The 19,211-nt window shown below is 40.5% G+C and overlaps 1 protein-coding gene across 1 annotated transcript; it reads left to right on the forward strand.

Annotated features, from left to right (window-relative positions):
* The first annotated feature begins 115 nt into the window (after positions 1 to 115).
* vps54 (VPS54 subunit of GARP complex) lies at positions 116 to 18,721 on the forward strand. The gene is made up of 23 exons (XM_066697052.1): positions 116 to 269; positions 3,152 to 3,320; positions 3,742 to 3,983; positions 4,350 to 4,434; positions 4,677 to 4,705; positions 4,808 to 4,939; positions 5,451 to 5,836; positions 6,397 to 6,523; positions 6,761 to 6,868; positions 7,443 to 7,498; positions 8,147 to 8,243; positions 8,359 to 8,699; positions 9,830 to 9,959; positions 11,772 to 11,953; positions 12,981 to 13,093; positions 13,507 to 13,570; positions 14,426 to 14,531; positions 14,851 to 14,938; positions 15,320 to 15,441; positions 15,640 to 15,720; positions 15,976 to 16,083; positions 16,219 to 16,313; positions 16,546 to 18,721. The coding sequence occupies exons 2-23, from the start codon at positions 3,182 to 3,184 to the stop codon at positions 16,649 to 16,651; spliced, it is 2,937 nt and encodes a 978-aa protein (XP_066553149.1). The 5' UTR covers positions 116 to 269; positions 3,152 to 3,181; the 3' UTR covers positions 16,652 to 18,721.
* The last annotated feature ends 490 nt before the right edge of the window (positions 18,722 to 19,211 follow it).

The following is a 19,211-nucleotide window of genomic DNA, read 5'->3' on the forward strand; positions in this document are numbered from 1 at the left end:
GGACAAATGGATTCAGATGGACACCGTTTAATTGTTCACATTCGGCTAATACTTTATAATGACGGTATCGGTGTCTGGCCACCTGACAGGCACACCTACAGCACCCCTTCCTGCCGCTGACACGCCATCCCTCCATCCCTGCACTTGGCTCCGCCCCGGCGCGGTGCATTGTGGTCGCCGGGCCGCTCTCTGCCGTGTTGTTGTCTGATGACTGTGATGGTGGATCGGGGAGGCTGGACGGCTCGGAGCTGCTGTGTTTCAGACGACAGGTACCAAATGCGGGCTTTGTGTGCGGCGAAATCCGGGCTCGGGCCTGCTTCCGCGGCACTGATATGGCGGAGAGGCTGTCATGAGCGCTGCTCTTTCCAGGCCGTCCCGGCAGCTGGTGCTTTACTACGTGTAACTGTATCCAGCTGGATAGTAAACTAGGCCTCAGCCAGGTGTACCGCCGCGTCCTGCTCCAGTCGGGAATAGGTTTCGGGAGACAGTATGAATGGAGTCCGAGTGAAACATGGTTGTGGGAAAGAGTAACTATAATGGAGGACGCAGTTTGACGTGTTTTGTGTTGGTGTAGCAGCGCAGACATAGGCAGGCTGTTAGTGTTTTGTGCTGTTTTTGCCTGAAACTGCAGGTCTCCGCTTTACTCGGGTGACAGTGTCTTGTAGAGGTGTATTAGTCATTGCATTTGATTTTAAAGTGTGTTTTGTAAAAATCACATACTGGATGTGGATTTAACACGGTTGTCTAGCTTAAGTTGCTACTTATTGATTTGCGTTCATTAAGTTTGCAAATAAATCCTTGTCGCTGATGAGACCAGCAGTTATTGTGCCATGACCCGTAAGCATTTTTCATATTTGCAGTGTGTGCTGCAACCTTTTCAATGCCAGAGTCGTCTAGATGTGCACTTTATAAAAACTGCCAACTTCGCAAGTATGCATCTCGAAAAAGTGAGTTTCACTATCCTCAGTGAATCCTATATCTCTGCCTAAAAAGAAAACGTCTCCAGAAAAGGCAGTATTTCCATTTCCCCGCGTTTAATTTGGTCTTTCTAGAGCTTTATTCTGTGCTGTATACAATATGAGTCAATCTCAGTCATAGTCATATTGCTGAACTTTATTATACTTTTTTTAATGGTTGCATACTGTTGTGGTTTCTATAACTGTTCACACTCAGTGGTCCTGTTCCTTCCTATACACATTGTTACTTCACTTCAGAGATCATTTTCGTGGCTACAAGGTGGTCTTGTCTTCCCACTGCCAGCTTCTTGTTACACTTACTTTGTTCACTAACAACAGTTTGAGGTGTTCACACAGTTAATTCCTGTAAAAACATCCCTCTGGAAAGCAGTCTCTTCCAGTAATTTTGGGAAGGACATATTAAGACGTTAAGCCTCTTTCCTCTTTCCACAACCATCTCCACCAGCTGAAAGCAGAACTTGAATTAATGGAGGTTAAAATGCTTTGGTTGGTTTAATGAACAGAAGCTGTGATTTTATCTTTAGAAATTAGACTGCTTCTCTTATTGTGTGAATATGTTCCTGCTTGTCATGGTTAGTTCTTGTCTAAATTACAAAGCTAAATCAAATTAGATGGAAAACAAAACAATGTTCACATACAGCAGCAAGTGCTTTGGGTTGGGTGATGTAGCCTAAAGGTTATTTACGCACACACACACGCATCAGTATACTTACACACAGATACACACACTCGCATGCATACATAAATATATCGTTTCAGTATTAGTGGTGGTTGCTGAGATGTTTTGATTGGTCATTTGAACAGATTCTTTACTTTGTGTCCTTCAGGTGTCAATCACTGTATTTTTTTCATTCCCTTTTTGAAAAATATTTTTTGAACTAAGTTCACAAACAAATCTTTGTAAAAGGATGTATCATGCTCTCCGACCAGTGGCTGATATGTTTATGAAAAACTGTGCAAGGAATAACGACACTTCCTGTTTTGAACTCTTCTCATCCGCAAGTGTAAAATTCAAGCTATGGACATGGAGGTAGATGCAGAAGGATAATTCATTAAGTCATGAAATAAATTAAAAACTAAATGAATGAATCATTTTTCTTTTTAGTAGTTACTGCAAGCAGCTGAAAATTATAGCAGACTTGTTCTTGGGGATCTACTGATCACTTCAATGCCTGTATCATTTCAGGAATCAGAGCTGAATTCCTACACTTTAGGCCAGAATATTCATTTTTATGTCAAAAGACATAACTAATTGTTCTTGAAAATAACTCATTAATACCAGAAACAGTCGATTTCCTTCTGTCTTTTAAACAAACAAAAAAACAAAAACAAAATTAGTCGAGACTTAGATCACACACTTAGTAACAGTGAGAAGAGATCAGTTTTAAGGGGACAAGGTTGTTCACTGCATGGGAGAAACATTAGAGTGTACCTACAGAATGCAATCAGACACTCAATAATCTGTATTGTTTTTTAAACATTTTTGTTCCAAGTAAGTATTTAATTGTCCTTTATCTATTTTTTGTGTGAAAATGGCATTTACCCATTCAGTTGTAGAAGAAAGGTCTTGTGGAATTCATTTGCACCCTAATTATAAATTCGATCTAAATTAATCGATGTATCCAAAATTGATAATTGAAAGTATTTCTCTTTGTGAATGGCTCTATTTTGAACTGCATTCTAGTAGCACTGTTTTATTGGCATTGATCAATTTACCATGCTGTGTCTTCAGTTGCATAAAAATATCCTTTCAGAATCACTGATTTGTGCATTATTTCAAAAATTTTGTTTTTGGTCTTATTTTTGCTTTGAGAAGAGTAAGCTATTCTAAACTGAATGTAAAAATGAAAGTAGAAGAGAAATCTTGATTAACAGACAACAGTTTCACTTCACTTCTATTAGAAATTTCTGCTTGAACATTTTGAAAGTTGGTCCTGTTCCTTCTCTTCGCGGTGGAACTTCATGGAATCAATGTGACCATTATATGTCAAATGACCATTCCATATCAAGTTAGACATAATGTTTTACAGGAAGTATAGAGGTGTTTGTACATTTAAAAGTGTTATACTGACTAGGGTATTTCCACTACAACAGTAAACCCAGAGTCAATGTTTCTTTAAATTGTGGTTTGCTTGCCCATTGGGCCGCTAACCCTGTCCTTTCTTCTATTGCAGCTAGCCTCCTTTCCGAGGTGTCCTTATGCAATGGCTTCGAGCCACAGTTCCTCACCAGTGCCTCATCCCAGCAACAGTGATGGTATCTTTAAAAAAGAGAGGAACTCCTCTACAAAACACTTTAAGCTTGTCCGGTCACTACCTGATGTGTGTCCAAAGGAGCCCACAGGTAGGATGTTTGATCAGGGCGATTCAAATTACTTTAGCCTTTCCTAACAAATGAGTGAGCAGACGCTCAGAAGAGCCATCACGAGATACACATGTATTGCACGGGATCAATGTCCATAGTATATGCATGCATATACTCTGTAAAGGGGCTTGCAGCATTTAAAGTGCTAGGTGTGCCTGTTTTGCTTGTATATGTAGCCGTGGTTGCTTCTGTTAGTGTGGTTTATGGTGACTTACCACATCCCACTCTTGAAAGTCTTTCCTATCTGACTTAAATTGAAAACAATGACTTGATGTTGATTTCAAATGTGTATTATTCATTTGTGTATTACTTTCAGAGTCCCAGGGCCCAGACAAGGCTCAGCTGGATTTCTAAACACTTGTTTTTTTTGTTTCTCCTTTTTATCATTTTATATTTCCAGAGGATAGTCACAGTCTATGTGATGGCCCATCTGTTGTAGCTGATCAGCACAGATGGACAGTTTATAACTCGAAAGTCAATCTTCCTGCGGCATTGAATGACCCTCGTCTTGCTAAAAGGGAGTCGGACTTCTTCACAAAAACATGGGGTCTGGACTTCGTAGAGACTGAAGTCATGCCTTCCTTCTACCTCCCAAATGTCACTAAGGAACACTTTGCACCCTACCTTCAACAGACCACTCAGGTAAGCTATACCATGCGGAAAGCCATTCTGTCTACTGCAGCCCTGCACAAATAACCTTTTCCCCAGGTCTTTACCAGGTGTTTACCACCAATAAAACTTGTTGTGCAGGAGTTGGCTCCCCCTGTACTCTAGTAACCTGAAGTTCATATTGGTTAAGCAGCAATGTGCCCCATCAGGTTTAAAAAATGAATTTTCTCCAACACGTTAAAAACTTGAAAACTGATCCAGCAAGAATGATAATCTATAAAGGACAGCAAAATGTTTTCTTCCATGTCCTCATACTTTTTAAATCGGTGCAATAATTCATAGAATCAATAAATGCTAAAAAATAATCCTTTTTAATCTTTTTTTTTTTTTTTTTTTAAGCGAGAAAAAATCCACGAAAAATGCAAGAATATCTGTCCGACAAAGGATGAACTTGACACAGTCTCCAACCTTTCAAATAACCATGGTATGATGTTTATTGTTATCCCAATCCCTATCACCCCCCCACACCTTTCAGCCTGACCTGATCCTTAACCCATCTATGTATTCATTTTTGCTTTGCCACCATTGATATTTTCATATGAACCTCAATATATTTGAAATCACTCTTGTGATGTTCATCAAACGTTACTTTAAATTACTACATCTATAAGTCAAAATGAAATGTATTATGTAATTGAATATTTATTTGAAATATATTCTTTGCAGGTAAATCAGACCTGGAGCAAGTACCTAAGGTAAGAATTTTCTTACTGTATCAACATATAGAGTGTTGTTCAACGCTGCATACAAGGTTAAAAGATGTTGCCTTTGCATTAATTTGATCTTTTCTGCCACAGATTTTTATGAAGCCAGATTTTGCCCTGGATGATCCCACTACGTTTAATGCCGTTTTACCGTGGTCGCATTTCAGTGGTGCTGGGGGGAAAGGAAGCCGTGATCTGGCCTCCTCACGCTTACTTCAAGAGAAGGTAAACCTTCTCCCTTAAATTCAGTATGATTCCACAGAATTTAAATGCTGCAATTTTTCTTTACATGTAATTAAATAGTTGCAAACTGTGACCGTGTACCCCTCGTTTGACAGAAACATAACTATACTGCTCAAAAAAATTAACATTGATTTCTGAACTTGGAGTGTTCCCTTAATTTTTTTGAGCAGTATATATTTGTTTAATTACATGTGGTTTCCAATCACCTGTGCTACTCAGTAGTTTAATAGATTGTTTTTCTGAAATGTATCCCTGACTTGTATTGGTCCTTTCTGATCTTTTTGGTAGCATTTAGGGTACAAATTTAAAAAAGGTTCCTTAGTAAATGCTGATTTGCTTTAACAGTTTAGGTTTTGTTTGTGCCAAGCTGCTGTTACAAGGGGCTGATTTCTTTTGCTCATTTTCCTTTTGATTTCAAGACATGGCTATGGTTAGGTTTGCCCTGCTCTCTCTCACTGAGACAGGCCTGTTGAGCACTTGTCTTTTGTTGCAGTTGAGCCACTACCTGGACGTGGTGGAGGTGAATATTGCACACCAAATCTCCCTACGGTCTGAAGCCTTCTTTCATGCCATGACCTCCCAGCATGAGCTGCAGGACTACCTCAGGAAAACCTCGCAGGGTGTCAAAGTGCTGCGTGAGAAAATTGCTCAGATTGACAAGGTCATGTGCGAAGGGTCTCTGCGTATCCTGCGGCAGGCGCTGACGCGGAACAACTGTGTCAAGCTCTACAACAAGATGAAGCTCATGGCCACGGTGCACCAGACGCAGCCCACCGTGCAGCTGCTGCTGTCCACCTCGGAGTTCGTAGGGGCGCTGGAGCTGATCGCCACCACACAGGAGGTGCTGCAGCAGGAGCTCCAGGGCATCCACAGCTTCAGGTCAGCGGCTGCACTCAGTCCCAGTGTGGGGAAATGCCAGCAAGCCAGGGCTTCCCTCTAGCAGGGACTTGCAGTACCGCATACTTACACATGATGGCAGCACACAGTCATCTATTAATTTATTTTGGTTGGCATGGAATTACAGACATTATTTTAAATTTAAGTATTCAGATTTTTTTTTTCTGCAGAGAATAAAAATACAAAATCAGGTCATGGTGAGGTTTTTTTTGTTGTCGTTGCCATTTTTCAGTTTGACATTTTTATTTTTGTTAAAGACCTTTTCCTCTCATTACCAAATATATTATGTATAAGGAGATTCATCTCCCTCTAGTTTCTATGTAGAGCTTTGTTTTTGTTTTTGTTACATAATTATTGTGTAAAGGAAGACTTTAGGCTCCTTTACACTGCTTGGTCTTTCTCTTTTGTGTTATAAGGCAGTTACATATATATATATATATATATTTTTTTTTAAATTCATTCCTTTTTTTTGTTTGACAAGATGTATCCAACTGATCAAGCCAGGTTAATGCCAAGTTTTTAAAACAATCATCTCCTCACAGACACCTGGGGTCACAGCTCTGTGAGCTGGAAAAGTTAATAGATAAGATGATGATAGCTGATTTCATCACCTATGCCAGAAGTGACCTGAACAGACCCCTGGAGGATGAATGCCAAGTATTAGAGAAGGTATGAGCGTGGCGTTTCTGTTTTTGCCCAACATAATATCAAGAGGATACATTAAGTGTTTCTATCCATTTATAAGTATTGAAACAGCATTTATACAGTTTTCAAACACTCGGTATCTATCGCTGCTACATGCATTAATAATACATGTTTCTGCCTTAATAGAGCATAACTATGTATAGTGGCTTTGTCATGTGTACTTATTGATTTGAAATGCTTTTTGTGCTTTCTGCTTTAAAGGATAGGCTGGAGTCCTTGGTGTTTGGGCTACTGAGACAGAGAAAGCTCGACTTCTTGGAGATCTACAGTGACGAGATGATTATTGCTGCAAAGAGTATTGTCAAACAGGTAGGGGCCGCAGAGTGCAATGCATGCTGGGTTGTACTACTGAATTGATTTTCAGCATGAAAAGGTTTATTTGTCACTTGTGTCCTCGAGCAGTCAAACATGCCTTCAATTTACAGATAAATACAAATCCTTTTCTCAATTCAATCTGACGCCAAAGGAAGGGACACACAATGGAGGATAGAACAGAGGTATCTGTATCTTAGGACTGTATCACACTCCCATCACAGCTAGACATCTGATAGATATAATCAGCGTTCCAATCAAATATACGGAAGGGCTGATTGTAGTTTGTCTTCTTGCTATGGGGAATAATGCAGTTCTTTATAAAAAAAAAAGTTTAGTTTTTGAGTTTGTTTTGGGATGGTATGTTACTTATCTAAATTCACCCTTTAAGTACAAAATGTACTAAATGAGAAACTCCCCAGGGAAACGTTAATGTTATTGAAATGAACAGTTTCTGAGCTCAGGTCCAAAGGGGGAAGGAGGAACCACCTTTGGCCTTTCTTTGATGTGCTTCGAGAAATTTGTAATTGTTAGATTGTTTTGTTATTTAAACCAGTTTCTTCTTCCACAGTGCATTATCAACACAGTGTTACAAATTGAAGAAATAGACACAGAAGTTGTCGTAAAGTGAGTATTTTCTATGTAAAAGCAAATACCTCCAGGTTACTTTTGTAAATAGAAGATAAATGGAAACATTGGGTTCTTAAGTGAAGTCACATTGGCAAGTTAAATGATAAATTTAGGATAATGAAGATAGATAGAGCAGAGTTATCTACAGAAGAAATTAGTCGATGTAAAAATGATCGATGCAACCATACTTTCTGGATTGCCATTCTAAAGCTCAAGTGATCATTTACAAATTATTTTTTCATGCACAATTGAACTATAGTTATGCTGTATGTGTGCGTGTGCAGCTAGTTTTCATATACAGTGCCATGCAGTTTGTTGATTTGCCCCCAGCTCAAAGACACCATCACAGAGGTTTTATTTGATAACTTATCAGGAATGGGTTAGCGCTCATCTCTTTAAATCAGATTTTCTTCCCATGTAGTTTGAGACACTTTGTACCTCTTCTCTTTGTAGTCCTACTGCTTTTCTGCATTAGTCTAAATAATTAATTTTGTGTTTCTTCATAGACCTTAAAAAAGCTTTGTTTCTTGATTCATAGCTTTACTTCACTTTGCCTTTAGAAAGATTCATAAATGAATTGTGACTTACAAGTCAGAGAACACATCCTACATCTTTCATATTTCTTCTTCACTTTGCATTTAAAAGGCTTGCCGATCAGATGAGGCTCATGACTTTCCCCCAGTGGTTTGAACTTCTGAAGTACATTTTTGCAAACTTTATACTCTTCCTCCAAAGGATAAAGGTAGGGAAGGCTTTAATATTTCACGAATGGTCTTCACGTGATGCAAGCGATACTGTTCTATGTATGTGGAGTTAAATTATTAATCTCCCCGCTGTCTTGCGTTTCTTTCCACTAGGCGACACTGAGTGTCATCAGGAATGTTGTTCTGGAAGTGTTGGATGGGAACCAAAAGCATAAGCTGGCCGAGAGCGCTGTGGCTGAAGGAAGTGCGGGCAAAAACCCCCACCCGGATTCTGAAATCGCCTACTTGACGCACGAAGGCCTGTTCATCAGCGACGCCTTCAGCGCAACGGAAACGAGCAGCGCTGGAGCCGATTGCAAGAACCAAAGGGTTTCGAGCCTCCGTACCGACCCGGGTGGGAGCGACTCTGCTTCGGAGCCCGACTGCCCCACAGAGTCCTCATCCAGCAGGGAGCGGACGTCCTCCTCGCTCACCCCGGGGGCGATGGAGATGATGTACGTAACTGGCCACTTTTGTCTAGAGCTGTGTATAAAACTTGGATATGAGACGACACCTGTTTGGATATGGGACACCAGCGCCATTATTATTTTTTATCCAGGCCGACTTACAAAATATAAGCACAAAAATGCAGAAGCGTGGAGTTGCACAAGCTGTCACGCTTATGTAATATCAGTGCATGTGAAAAGCACGACAGATTATAATTCATACATTTTTAACTACTAGGAAATGCGTCTCTTTAATGGAAGAAGTTATTATGATGTTATCTGGTACCTCTGGTTTGTCCTGATTGTTTTTCCTAGATGTGAGGAAAACGCGAAGCTACTATTCTATGTATGATATATTTTAAGGCCTGTACTTTAATCTTACAAGCCCTCTATACAAGCATAACACTCCAGTGTTCCCCCCCCACAGCGTAGAATAACTTGGCAGAAAATCTGTTAAAATAGCTTGTGCAACTCCATACTTCCTCAATTTTCATTTCAGTAGCTAATATTTGCATTTCAGTTTCTAGCATTCATAGGAATCATAGCTCTCCTTCATCAAACTTAAGGAAATTAGAGCGAGAATTCAGCACTTCCATGGCCTGACATTACCTTGCTCATAGACATCGCTGTGTGTGCTTATTCCTTCAATTCACTTGAACTCATTTTGCACAGACTAAGCAAAAAGCAGAACATTAGACATCAGTAACATGTCTTGTCAGAAAGGGGCAGATTTGCCAACTCAGAAGGCACTTCCCCTGTGCCTCATCTGATGGAACAATGTTAATGTAGCCAAGAAAATTCAATGTCACCTCATAATTCACTGGTCTCCTCTGCAGAAACCTTTTGAAGGTTGCTCGTGAAATATTTAATAATCAGGTCTGGGGGGTGGGTATTTTTAAATTGTTCTTTCTTTATCAGGTTCTCAGAGCCAACATTCTTAATTACTCTTAATGAGTTGTCCTTGGCACCCTGGGTTTTACGAAGATGTCCTTATTTATTTTAGGTTGCAAGTTGTACACTATTGATTTAAAAAACACAAAAAGCTGTTCATCTCGACCTACAGGCAGTCCATAACTGTGTGAAGGGGGGCAGGGCAGCGGCCTTTGCGTGCTCTGCTTACTGTCCTGTTTGTGTTGCAGAGTTAGCGAGGGCATGATGCTGACAGACCTTGAACTCGGCCGGGTGGCCAATAACATTCAAGAGCTGCTGTACAACGCCTCCGATGTGTGCCACGACCGCTGTGTCAAATTCCTCATGGCCAGGGCAAAGGTACATTTAAACTAACGTATATCTGTAATTTTCAGTGACTTTCCCGGTGGGTGATGTTTCTGTTAAGGCCAGAGGTAATGCTAACCAGCCCATCTAGTGTGTGAGGCTGATGGCTGTGGTGCTGTTGTGTGTGCATATTATTCATATTTATTTTGGATCAGATTTCTAAGTCATTTATTTTTGTTTGCTAATGAACTAGCATTGACCTGAAAATTCCTTGCACAACATTGTAGGAATTTCACATTTGATAATCATTATTGCCCACAGTTTGTTGTTTTTCATGGCACAGTATTTCCTTGCCTCACCCCGTGGATGTAAATGTGATTGTACCCATCTGTGCAGGAGAGTGTGGGTAATGTTCTGTCTAAAATGGGTCAGCTGCACACATGGGTCTCTAGACTTGCCAGTCTAAATAGAGTGGAATGCAGTATTTTTTTCTGCAGAGTATAGAGGTAAAAGAACTCTACATTTGGGCATTTTAATAAGTCATGTTATTTTTTACACGTTGCCGCATTCAATTTTTAAACGGCACATGTTTGTATCTTCTGTGGCTGTTGCACATATAAATCATGTAGCCTGATGACAAGGAAAACGAGAGAGAAGACTAAACATTTACTAGAGTAATCCAACGTCTCTTTTTGGTTTCTCTACATTTGACAAACGGCTTCAAGGACAAGATGCAGAAGCTTTGGATATGAGATGCAAGACTGTTTTATGCATAAATAGCAATCATGTAGATCTACAAGTTATACAAATGTGCTTCTGGTGTTCTGCAGTGGGAAGTGTCAAGCAGTGCTGTTATTACTGTTTATAGGTTGCAAAGTAAGGAAATGTTGGAGCCATTTATGCAAATGAGTTTTCGTTTTTTGTTGTTTTCGATTTTTCTTTTTCCTTTATTAGAAAATGTAATGTATACCCTTGATTTTTAGATGAAAACTGTCTGCTTCCCTTTTTTCCTATACTCCTATTACTAATAAAATCAGCACAGTAAACATGATTAGTAATAAACTCCCACTGTGATGTTTGTAGGATCTGACGCCCATCTGCTTTGATGCTGTGTGTTTGGCTCCAGGCTTTATAGTTTTTTTCCTCCGGGCAGATGGGATTTTAAGTTCTCTTATTAGAATTGATATCGTATGGTAATTTTGAATGAAAGCCAGATTCGCCATATCGTGGAGAATAAATTAATCAGTCCTGTCTAGAGGGTATGTATTGGCCCCTAGGTTTAAGTAATGGCACCGTGTTGTGAATCCGGGGCACAAAATCTCTGCTGATGGTGACGTTTCAAAAGATTATAATGCAATCACCGTGAATCAAATTTGGGTTTGGCTTGTAATCTCAAAACCCAGGTAAAAGTGTCCCAGATTACAGAGTACGACAATCTCTGACCGGCTCCAAAGAGCTGCTGTTTGCAGATGACTTTATTATGGTCTCAACACTATCTAGAGGTGTTCTTCTGACTCCAGTGCCTGGCCTTTCTCCCTCTCTTGATCCACAGTTCAAAGATTTTCTCTTTCATTTGGGGTTGGCTGCTTTTCTAGATAGTTTTTTTTTTTTTTTTTTGTCTTCAAAGCAATGAGGAGTAATTGGTTTTGGAACAGCTTTCATGTTGTTATCTTTGGTGTTTTCCCATTTCCTACCCTTCCTGTGCCTCTGGTAGTGGAATAGCCTCCTATCCCTTTTTTGCAGTCTTTATAGTGGATCCATATTCTGATATATCTCAACAGGGCACACCAGCTTACACAAGCTTATTAAACCTTCACCTCGTTGTGATATACCCTTTTTGTTTTTCCTCTATTTCTCACTCTTCAGGATGGGTCTCTGGAGAGGCTGAGCTCGTCCGAGTTCGTGGGGCTCTCTCAGGCCGTGGAGCAGTTTGTGCAGGAGACGGAGGAGCTGTGTGGCAGGAGGAGCATGTCCCTCAGGGGGGCGCTGCAGAGCCAGGCCAACCGCTTTGTCAATCGCTTCCACGAGGAACGCAAGACCAAACTAAGGTATGGCATGACTGTCTGCTCTGAGAGAAAGAGAGAGGGTGTTCTGCAGTGTCTGGAGGCACAGCCTGTTATATTGATTTCCATATCCACTCATTGCAAGATGTATTCCACATTGGTTTCTTAGTTAAGATGTTATTTTCCCATGTTTAACCTTTTGCCGTCCTATGTCGGACTGGATCCGACATTGTAAAAATACGGTTGCGATCCTGTCTTTTTCGTATTGAAAAAGACGATTCTCTTCTGGAAAAAGCTGAGCACAGCCTTCAGCAGCCTTTGAAACGTTGCGATAAGTTGAAAAACACTCAATGGGCTAATCACCCCCCCCCCCCCCCCCGCGAGAGTCTGGAGTTAGGAAGAGAGATGCAGGCTCTCACTGCAGGCTAAACATAGATGCATCAGCATCACAGAGTCAGAAAACAGCGTGCATATCTGCACAACTGTTACAGATGTTAGAATAAGCACAGTGAAGTAAATAGTTATTTAGATGGAAGCAAAAATGAGACTATATACTTATGCAAAACCTGCAGCAGAAAGCCTGGCTTACACCCAAATGAATGCTTCAAGAAGTATCATACATGGCAAAAACAGAGACCATTGAGCTTTGCAAAACAATTGCAAATTATATATAGCTTTCAGGTGATTGTTTTTGCGTATTTTTGTGTATTTTACATATTTCTCTATTTTTGGTTTTCAAACTTTGTCACTTCTAAATAGTTGTAAATATTGATTGTCCTTTGGAATAATACTGCTTTGTGCATTGTTTTTATGCAAAAAAGTGAACTTCTTTCAACTTGAACAATACTAAATTAAATTGGACCTGAGCAGCCCGACAGCTGCAAAATAATTGGACTGCAAAGGGTTTAATCAATTAATCATCTATTACATTGTTATTCCTCTTCATTGTAATGCATCATGTCTCACTTTGCTGGGTGTTAAATCTGAGGTTGCTCTAGCTGAAACATGGGCTTGAAGGTGTGTGCCTCTTCCATGAATGCATATTTTAATACGTGTGTCTCCTCTCCTCCAGCCTCCTGCTCGATAATGAACGCTGGAAGCAGGCAGAAGTTCCTGCAGAGTTTCAGGACCTTGTTAACTCTATTGCTGACGGGAGGATTACTTTACCAGATAAAAAGCAAACGGGTATGCTCGTCTTAGCCTCCTACTTCCATCTTCACTTACACGGCAGGATCCTAAACTATATTCGGCTCTCTGACTGCTTGCAACATTTATGTTCAGTGTGCACAACTGAGGAAAGAGTGAAGAACATTGAAAATTATGTTCTGATTCAAATTCCTACAATAATGGCAGAAACCCTGCTTCACTTCATCTTAAGGATGGGAAAGAGTTATGACATCATTATAAACATTGTAATGTATGTCTGTGCTTTTCTCAAGGGAGGTGTGTGGATGTTCTTGTCAAGTTAAATCTATAATCTAATAATGATCAAACCCCAGGAAGTTCTTGTATCTTTGGTGCTGTATTTGTGTAGCACACAGATTTGTGTACTTGAGTCTCTGCCACTCTCACAATGAAACTGTTTTTGTTCACGTCAGCCACAGAAGACCGGAAGCCCAGTGACTACCTGAGTGTTGATGGACAGAAGTACACTGTTGTTGGGTGAGACTTGTATCATTTACTTAGAGGAAACACTCTCAATATAGATTATCTCTTTGTTTGGTGTGTGTATATATTATGATTACACTAAAAGCTGTCTATAAAGGTGTAACAAAGCTGAAATTATTCTCTGCTCAGTTTTTTTTCTCCTGTGGTCAGCTGTTCTGTTTAGCGATACTGCACTTAACATCCTTCATCGCCCCCGATCTGCTGAGGAGGTTAAAACAATTGAACCATGCCTTTCAGCTTCTTTACAGCATGTGAAAAAAAGGACACCATTAGAAAGACGTTAGACTAACTGCTTAGTCAATTGGGGCAAAATATGGGCTATTCTGTTTCTTCCCTTTGGTGTTGAATAGATCTTTTGTTCAATCACTTGTGTGCTTGGTCCATGCAAATGATACAATTGTCACAATTTCATGTTTAAAGAGCTTTGTAACAGATAACGCACCCACAAATTAAACTTTCCAGGGGTCATCGTTGCTTTACTGTAGTGCAAGCTTTAGTTAGAAAGTGCGACTCCTTGAAGAGTTTTAATCTGTGCTGCTGCCAAGGTGCCGTGGGAATTTGGGATCACTGTGGCGAGATTTCAGTCCTACCGTCTCCCAGGAAACAGACGCAGTGCAAAGAGCAAAAGCTTTAGAAAGAGCCCGTCAAAATGAAATGAAAGGGGTGATTTGCAAATTGTGAAGGCGTGCCTTTTCACAAGCTTTATTTTCCATGATGTGATTTTTGTTCAGCATCTGTTAGTCTGAACTGTGTTCTGGAGCGCCTGGGTTCTCCTGGCTCGGTTTGCTGATGGAGAATGTTGTGTTTGGTGCTTTTTGGCTAAACGGCTGCTTTTGTTGTAATTGGCAGGACGGTCTTGCTGTTGATCAGAATTTTCCTTGAATACTGCCAGTGTGTGAACGACATCCCCTCCATAGCCACCGATATGCTCACTCGCTTGTCAGACTTACTGAAGGTTGGTGAAAAGTCTCCATCATGTCTCAGGAGAAATAAAAGTAATAATCTGTGTAACAAACTGATATCATTGAAGCTCGTCTCTACTAGAGGAACAACTGACTGACATCTCTCACAGTGTGCTCTTTCGCTGTAGATGTCTAAAAGTATCCAGTATGATACATATGCATGAATAAATTAAATGTATGGTTTGTGGGGGGGGGAAAACATTGTTAAACTGCAAAGGTTTAAGTTCCAAGTCATGCTAATCTCTTAGAATGAGCATTTGTCCTCTAATCTACTCAAATTTCATCCTGTCTTTCTTTGCTGCTTGCCCTCAGCACTTCAACTCCCGGAGCTGCCAACTGGTCCTCGGGGCTGGGGCCCTGCAGGTCGTTGGTTTGAAGACAATAACTACAAAAAATCTGGGTACAGTATGGCTTTCTTGAGCTGTAGGGTACACGGAGAACCCTGTAGGTGTCTGACATGGCTGAAGATCCAGTTTTGCTTTGAGAATCAGTGTAAACGAGTTCAGCCATTCACAATCAAAAACTGCCAGATAGTGTTAGTTTTGGTTGTTGCACTGCTCTTCACCCTGACGCACAGATGTTGTGAGTTACGGTAAGCGCGCTACAGCCCTGCTTTTGTTGGTCAGACTCGTGCCATTATGAACATGCTTTTTGAGTTCAGCGCACAGTTCAATAAGAAAACCGCAAATCTTCATTCCAAATGGGTTTCTGAAATGCAGCGCTCTTTTTTTTTTTTTTTACTTGCACTGGATGATCCTAATGTTTGTGTTTTCCCCTGTAGCTCTTGCCTCGCGCTGTTTGCAACTGATCGTACACTACATTCCTATAATCAGGGCTCACTTCGAAGCCCGGCTGCAGCCCAAACAATACAGCATTCTCAGGCACTTTGACCACATTACAAAGGTGAGTCGGAGCCCAGACATGTTCAGTGTTGACCATACTATCTGCAGGACAAAAAAAATACATTGTCTTTGTCGGTTTCCACTAGACTGTTATGGTGGTGGTTGGTACTTCTTGAGCTGGGGAACAAGGGGTATTGTTTGAGCTCAGCATCTGACCGTGAGACCTGTTGATTCTAAATGCAGTTTCCTTCCATAACAGGACTATAATGACCATATAGCTGAAATCTCGGCAAAACTTGTAGCAATCATGGACGGCTTGTTCGAGAAAGTTTTGTCCAAGGTAAGGAAGTTTTGGTTTTCTAATTATTCTGTTTGAGGAGATCTATCTGAAAAGAAGTGGTACTGAGAAGCTTACAGATTTTATTCATATCAGCAGTGAGATGGAAGATGTATTTGTTTTAGTTAATATTGCTATGGTTGCTTTTCACTCACCACCAATTCAGTTATGTTAATCCTAAAACAATACATAAAGTGATGTGACACTGAAATGGATTTCAATATCAGTTCTCTTAAAGTGTTTTATTTTTTTTTCCAGTATGAAGTTAAGGCCCCTATGCCATCTACCTGCTTCCGAAATGTCTGTAAACAAATGGCCAAAATGCATGAAGCGATATATGATCTTCTACCTGAAGAACAAACACAGGTGCAACTTCAGTTACCAAGTCTCTTGATGCTGATTACCTGAATTGTTCAGGAAAGTTTTTTAAGTAAAAATTGGGATATTTCAACTTATATTATGCATAATTTAAGATCTAACTTCATTCTTTCCCTCCTGAAGATATTGTTCTTGAGGATAAATGCAAGCTTTAAACTCCATTTGAAGAGGCAGCTAGCTCGACTCAATGTCATAAACGACGGGGGACCGCAACACGGGTGTGTAATACCTTTGAATAATATTCTGTTTGTGACACAATTCAGATCTGTACTTCCTCCTGAATGCATTTCCCAAGTTATCATCATGAAATTATTCACATAATTGAAATGAGAATCCGAGTTACAGGAGAACGTTTAATAGTTCAGAGCTGTTTTATTATTAGGAAACCTTTTGTCTAGGCAGCCAGCTCAGTTTGATTTATTTTACAAGTCCGTGTTTTCTCTCCTGCAGTCTGGTTATGGTAGATATAGCTTTTTACACTGGGAATATCCAATCACTGAAGACACTTGAAAATCTACACTTGAACATGGCAGAGATCTGGGAGCAGAAGAGGTGATGCTCTAACTGGAAACTCAAGCCTCGTCCATCGCATGTCAGGATACGCTTCTCAATTCTAAGACCTTTTCTGCCCTGGAACTGGATTCCCAGCCCAGAGCCGTGCCGCAGCGGGGCCCCTGGGGGCCGAGGGTGAGCGTGACCGGGGAGGAATGCCCCGAAGAGGGCTTTGTGGCCAGGCCAGGGATGCTGCTGCTGCTGCTGCCCTGTGACTTATTACACTCTTTAGAAAGACTCAGGTTTCTCTGGACCAAATCGCAGCGTGGATATGTCTGTGACACAGCCGGGGCCGCGCCGAAGAGCTCTGTCAGTGAGACGACAGCGCGGCGCATCTGTACTGCTGTGACTTCATCTCATGTGCAATTGAGTTCCAGAAATTCAATCATGGTACAGTTTGTATGACAAAAGCTTTTAAATCCTGCAAGGAGGTAAAGACAAAAAAAACAAACACTATCTGGTAACTTATTTTTTTACAGATCTTTCTAAAATCTTACTTTTAGATTCCGTTGCGTTAAAAGATGTAAACATTTTGATTCAGCAAGGTATACAAAACAGAAATGGTTACATGCGTGTAAATCTGGATGTAATTGTACAGGTTGTTAAATGAAATCTTATATAATATATTTGTATAAATCCTAGTTTATTTGAATGTTTTGTTTCTTTTGGTGTTTCAGTTTTGGTCAAGCATCTTCTGGGTTGGCAGAAGGACTTTTTTTATTTGCAGTATCTGCTTATTTAGAACGTTTTAAATTCTGGAGTTGGTGTAAGTGATCGCTTACCGATTTTTAACATCCTCACCACCCATTAGATCAACTGTAAGCGACTTTAAAGAGTGGTGGAGCATCAGATATCGCATTCAACCGTTCCGGTTCAGTATAATTTACATTTTGGCTCCAGCGATAAAACCTCGATGTTATCTGAATATAATCCCCAGTATATTCTGTATGGTCTTGATTTAGGTATGCAGTATATTGGATCTGATTCACTGATTGAGTGAATACGTTGATTTAAGCACGCCATGACAAAAGCGAGAAGTCCAAGTAAATGTAACGCACACTCCTGTACTTGTGTGTGTGTGTGTGTGTGTGTGTGTCATATATGACCAAAGGTCCCTAGCCCTAACATGATCTCTCAAAAGGACATTTGTTTTTAACTCTACAATCTAAGTTATCTCTGGTATTGCAGTAGGCAAACAGGAATATCAATAGGAAGGGGCTACTGGGCGTCAAGTGAGAAGTATTTATAACCACAGGGGCAATTTTGGTTCAGTTGTGGAAGATGACACTGAGGAGTGTGGACAGCAGCTCGATTTGGGAACATCAGGGCCCGTGTGAGGAGATTCTGAGGTGAACTTACAGATGCCCTTGGTGCTGCGTATTCTACCAAATGTAACCGTTTTGTGGCCATGGTTCATAACCTGCCGACGGTGGAGCCACGGCTTAAAATGAACTTGGGCAGAATCCCACAGTACACGATCTACACGGACAAATCTATTTAAAGAAAGAAAGGAGTTGAAGCTAATTTAGAGAGCTCTTTATTCCAAATAAATATTTATAAATGGTTTTAATCATTTTTAGGTTTTGGGAAATAATTGTGGGACTTTGTAGAGGAGGTAGCGTGGAATTTTGTCTGTCGATTGTGGCATGTGGGGGGTTGTCCAACTCAGCACATGAACCCCTATTAATTTGCATACTGTCCATATAAACACTGGTGTCTCCTTTCTTCAGTATATGTAACATGTTCCCCCTGTTTTTAACAATCATAGCAGTCTGAATATGAAGTGAGTTGATTCTTACGTTTACAAGGTGTTTTTTGTATTAACTTTGCACCATTGAGTAACAGTGCTGTAAACTCATTGCTAACTCAAAAGTGCCTACTTTTAAATGAGTATCAAAGGCTATGGATTCTTCCAGCAGTATATTTCCTGTTCCAGTGCCTAAGCGATCGCCCTGTCGTATGGAATGGTCCCTGGTTGCTGCACTGGCAGGTACAAAAACTTCAATGGCATGCCTGAGAGTTTGAACTGTCCTGAACCCAAGAACTTTCTCAATAAAACCAATCTATGAAAGTACTCTCCTTTGACTGTCTTCCATTGCAGAGTCAGGGTTTGAGTCTTAATCAAATTAGGAGAGGAGGAAACCAATGATTTAATCTCTACAGTGATTAACTGCTTTTTGGTGGGGGGGTGTCTGGGTCTTTGTACAACCGCTGAGAATTTAATTGGACATTAAGCAGCTGTTGAAACGCAATATGGCCAGTGGCTGGTTTGTGGTTTACTCATCACTCCCTCACAGTATACATGGGATAAAAGGTAATATCTGCACTGAGCTTTTTTTAATGTAAGTTACAGGGATGCATGTGCTTTACTAATGTACTTCCCCCCTCTATTTCCTGGCAGTTGCCTGGGTGAAGGCTTTTTGTTATTTTGTTTGCCAAGAGCAGAGCAATGGCACTGCACTATTTGACCTCAATGCTCTTGTCAGTGAAGAATTCATTTTGACTTGATATTGTCCAAATATAAATTGAATTTAATAGATATCCTTTTGACTGGGTCCAGTACT

Source organism: Amia ocellicauda, chromosome 23, assembly GCF_036373705.1.
Source record: "Amia ocellicauda isolate fAmiCal2 chromosome 23, fAmiCal2.hap1, whole genome shotgun sequence".
In the NCBI taxonomy this organism is placed as follows: Eukaryota; Metazoa; Chordata; class Actinopteri; order Amiiformes; family Amiidae; genus Amia; species Amia ocellicauda.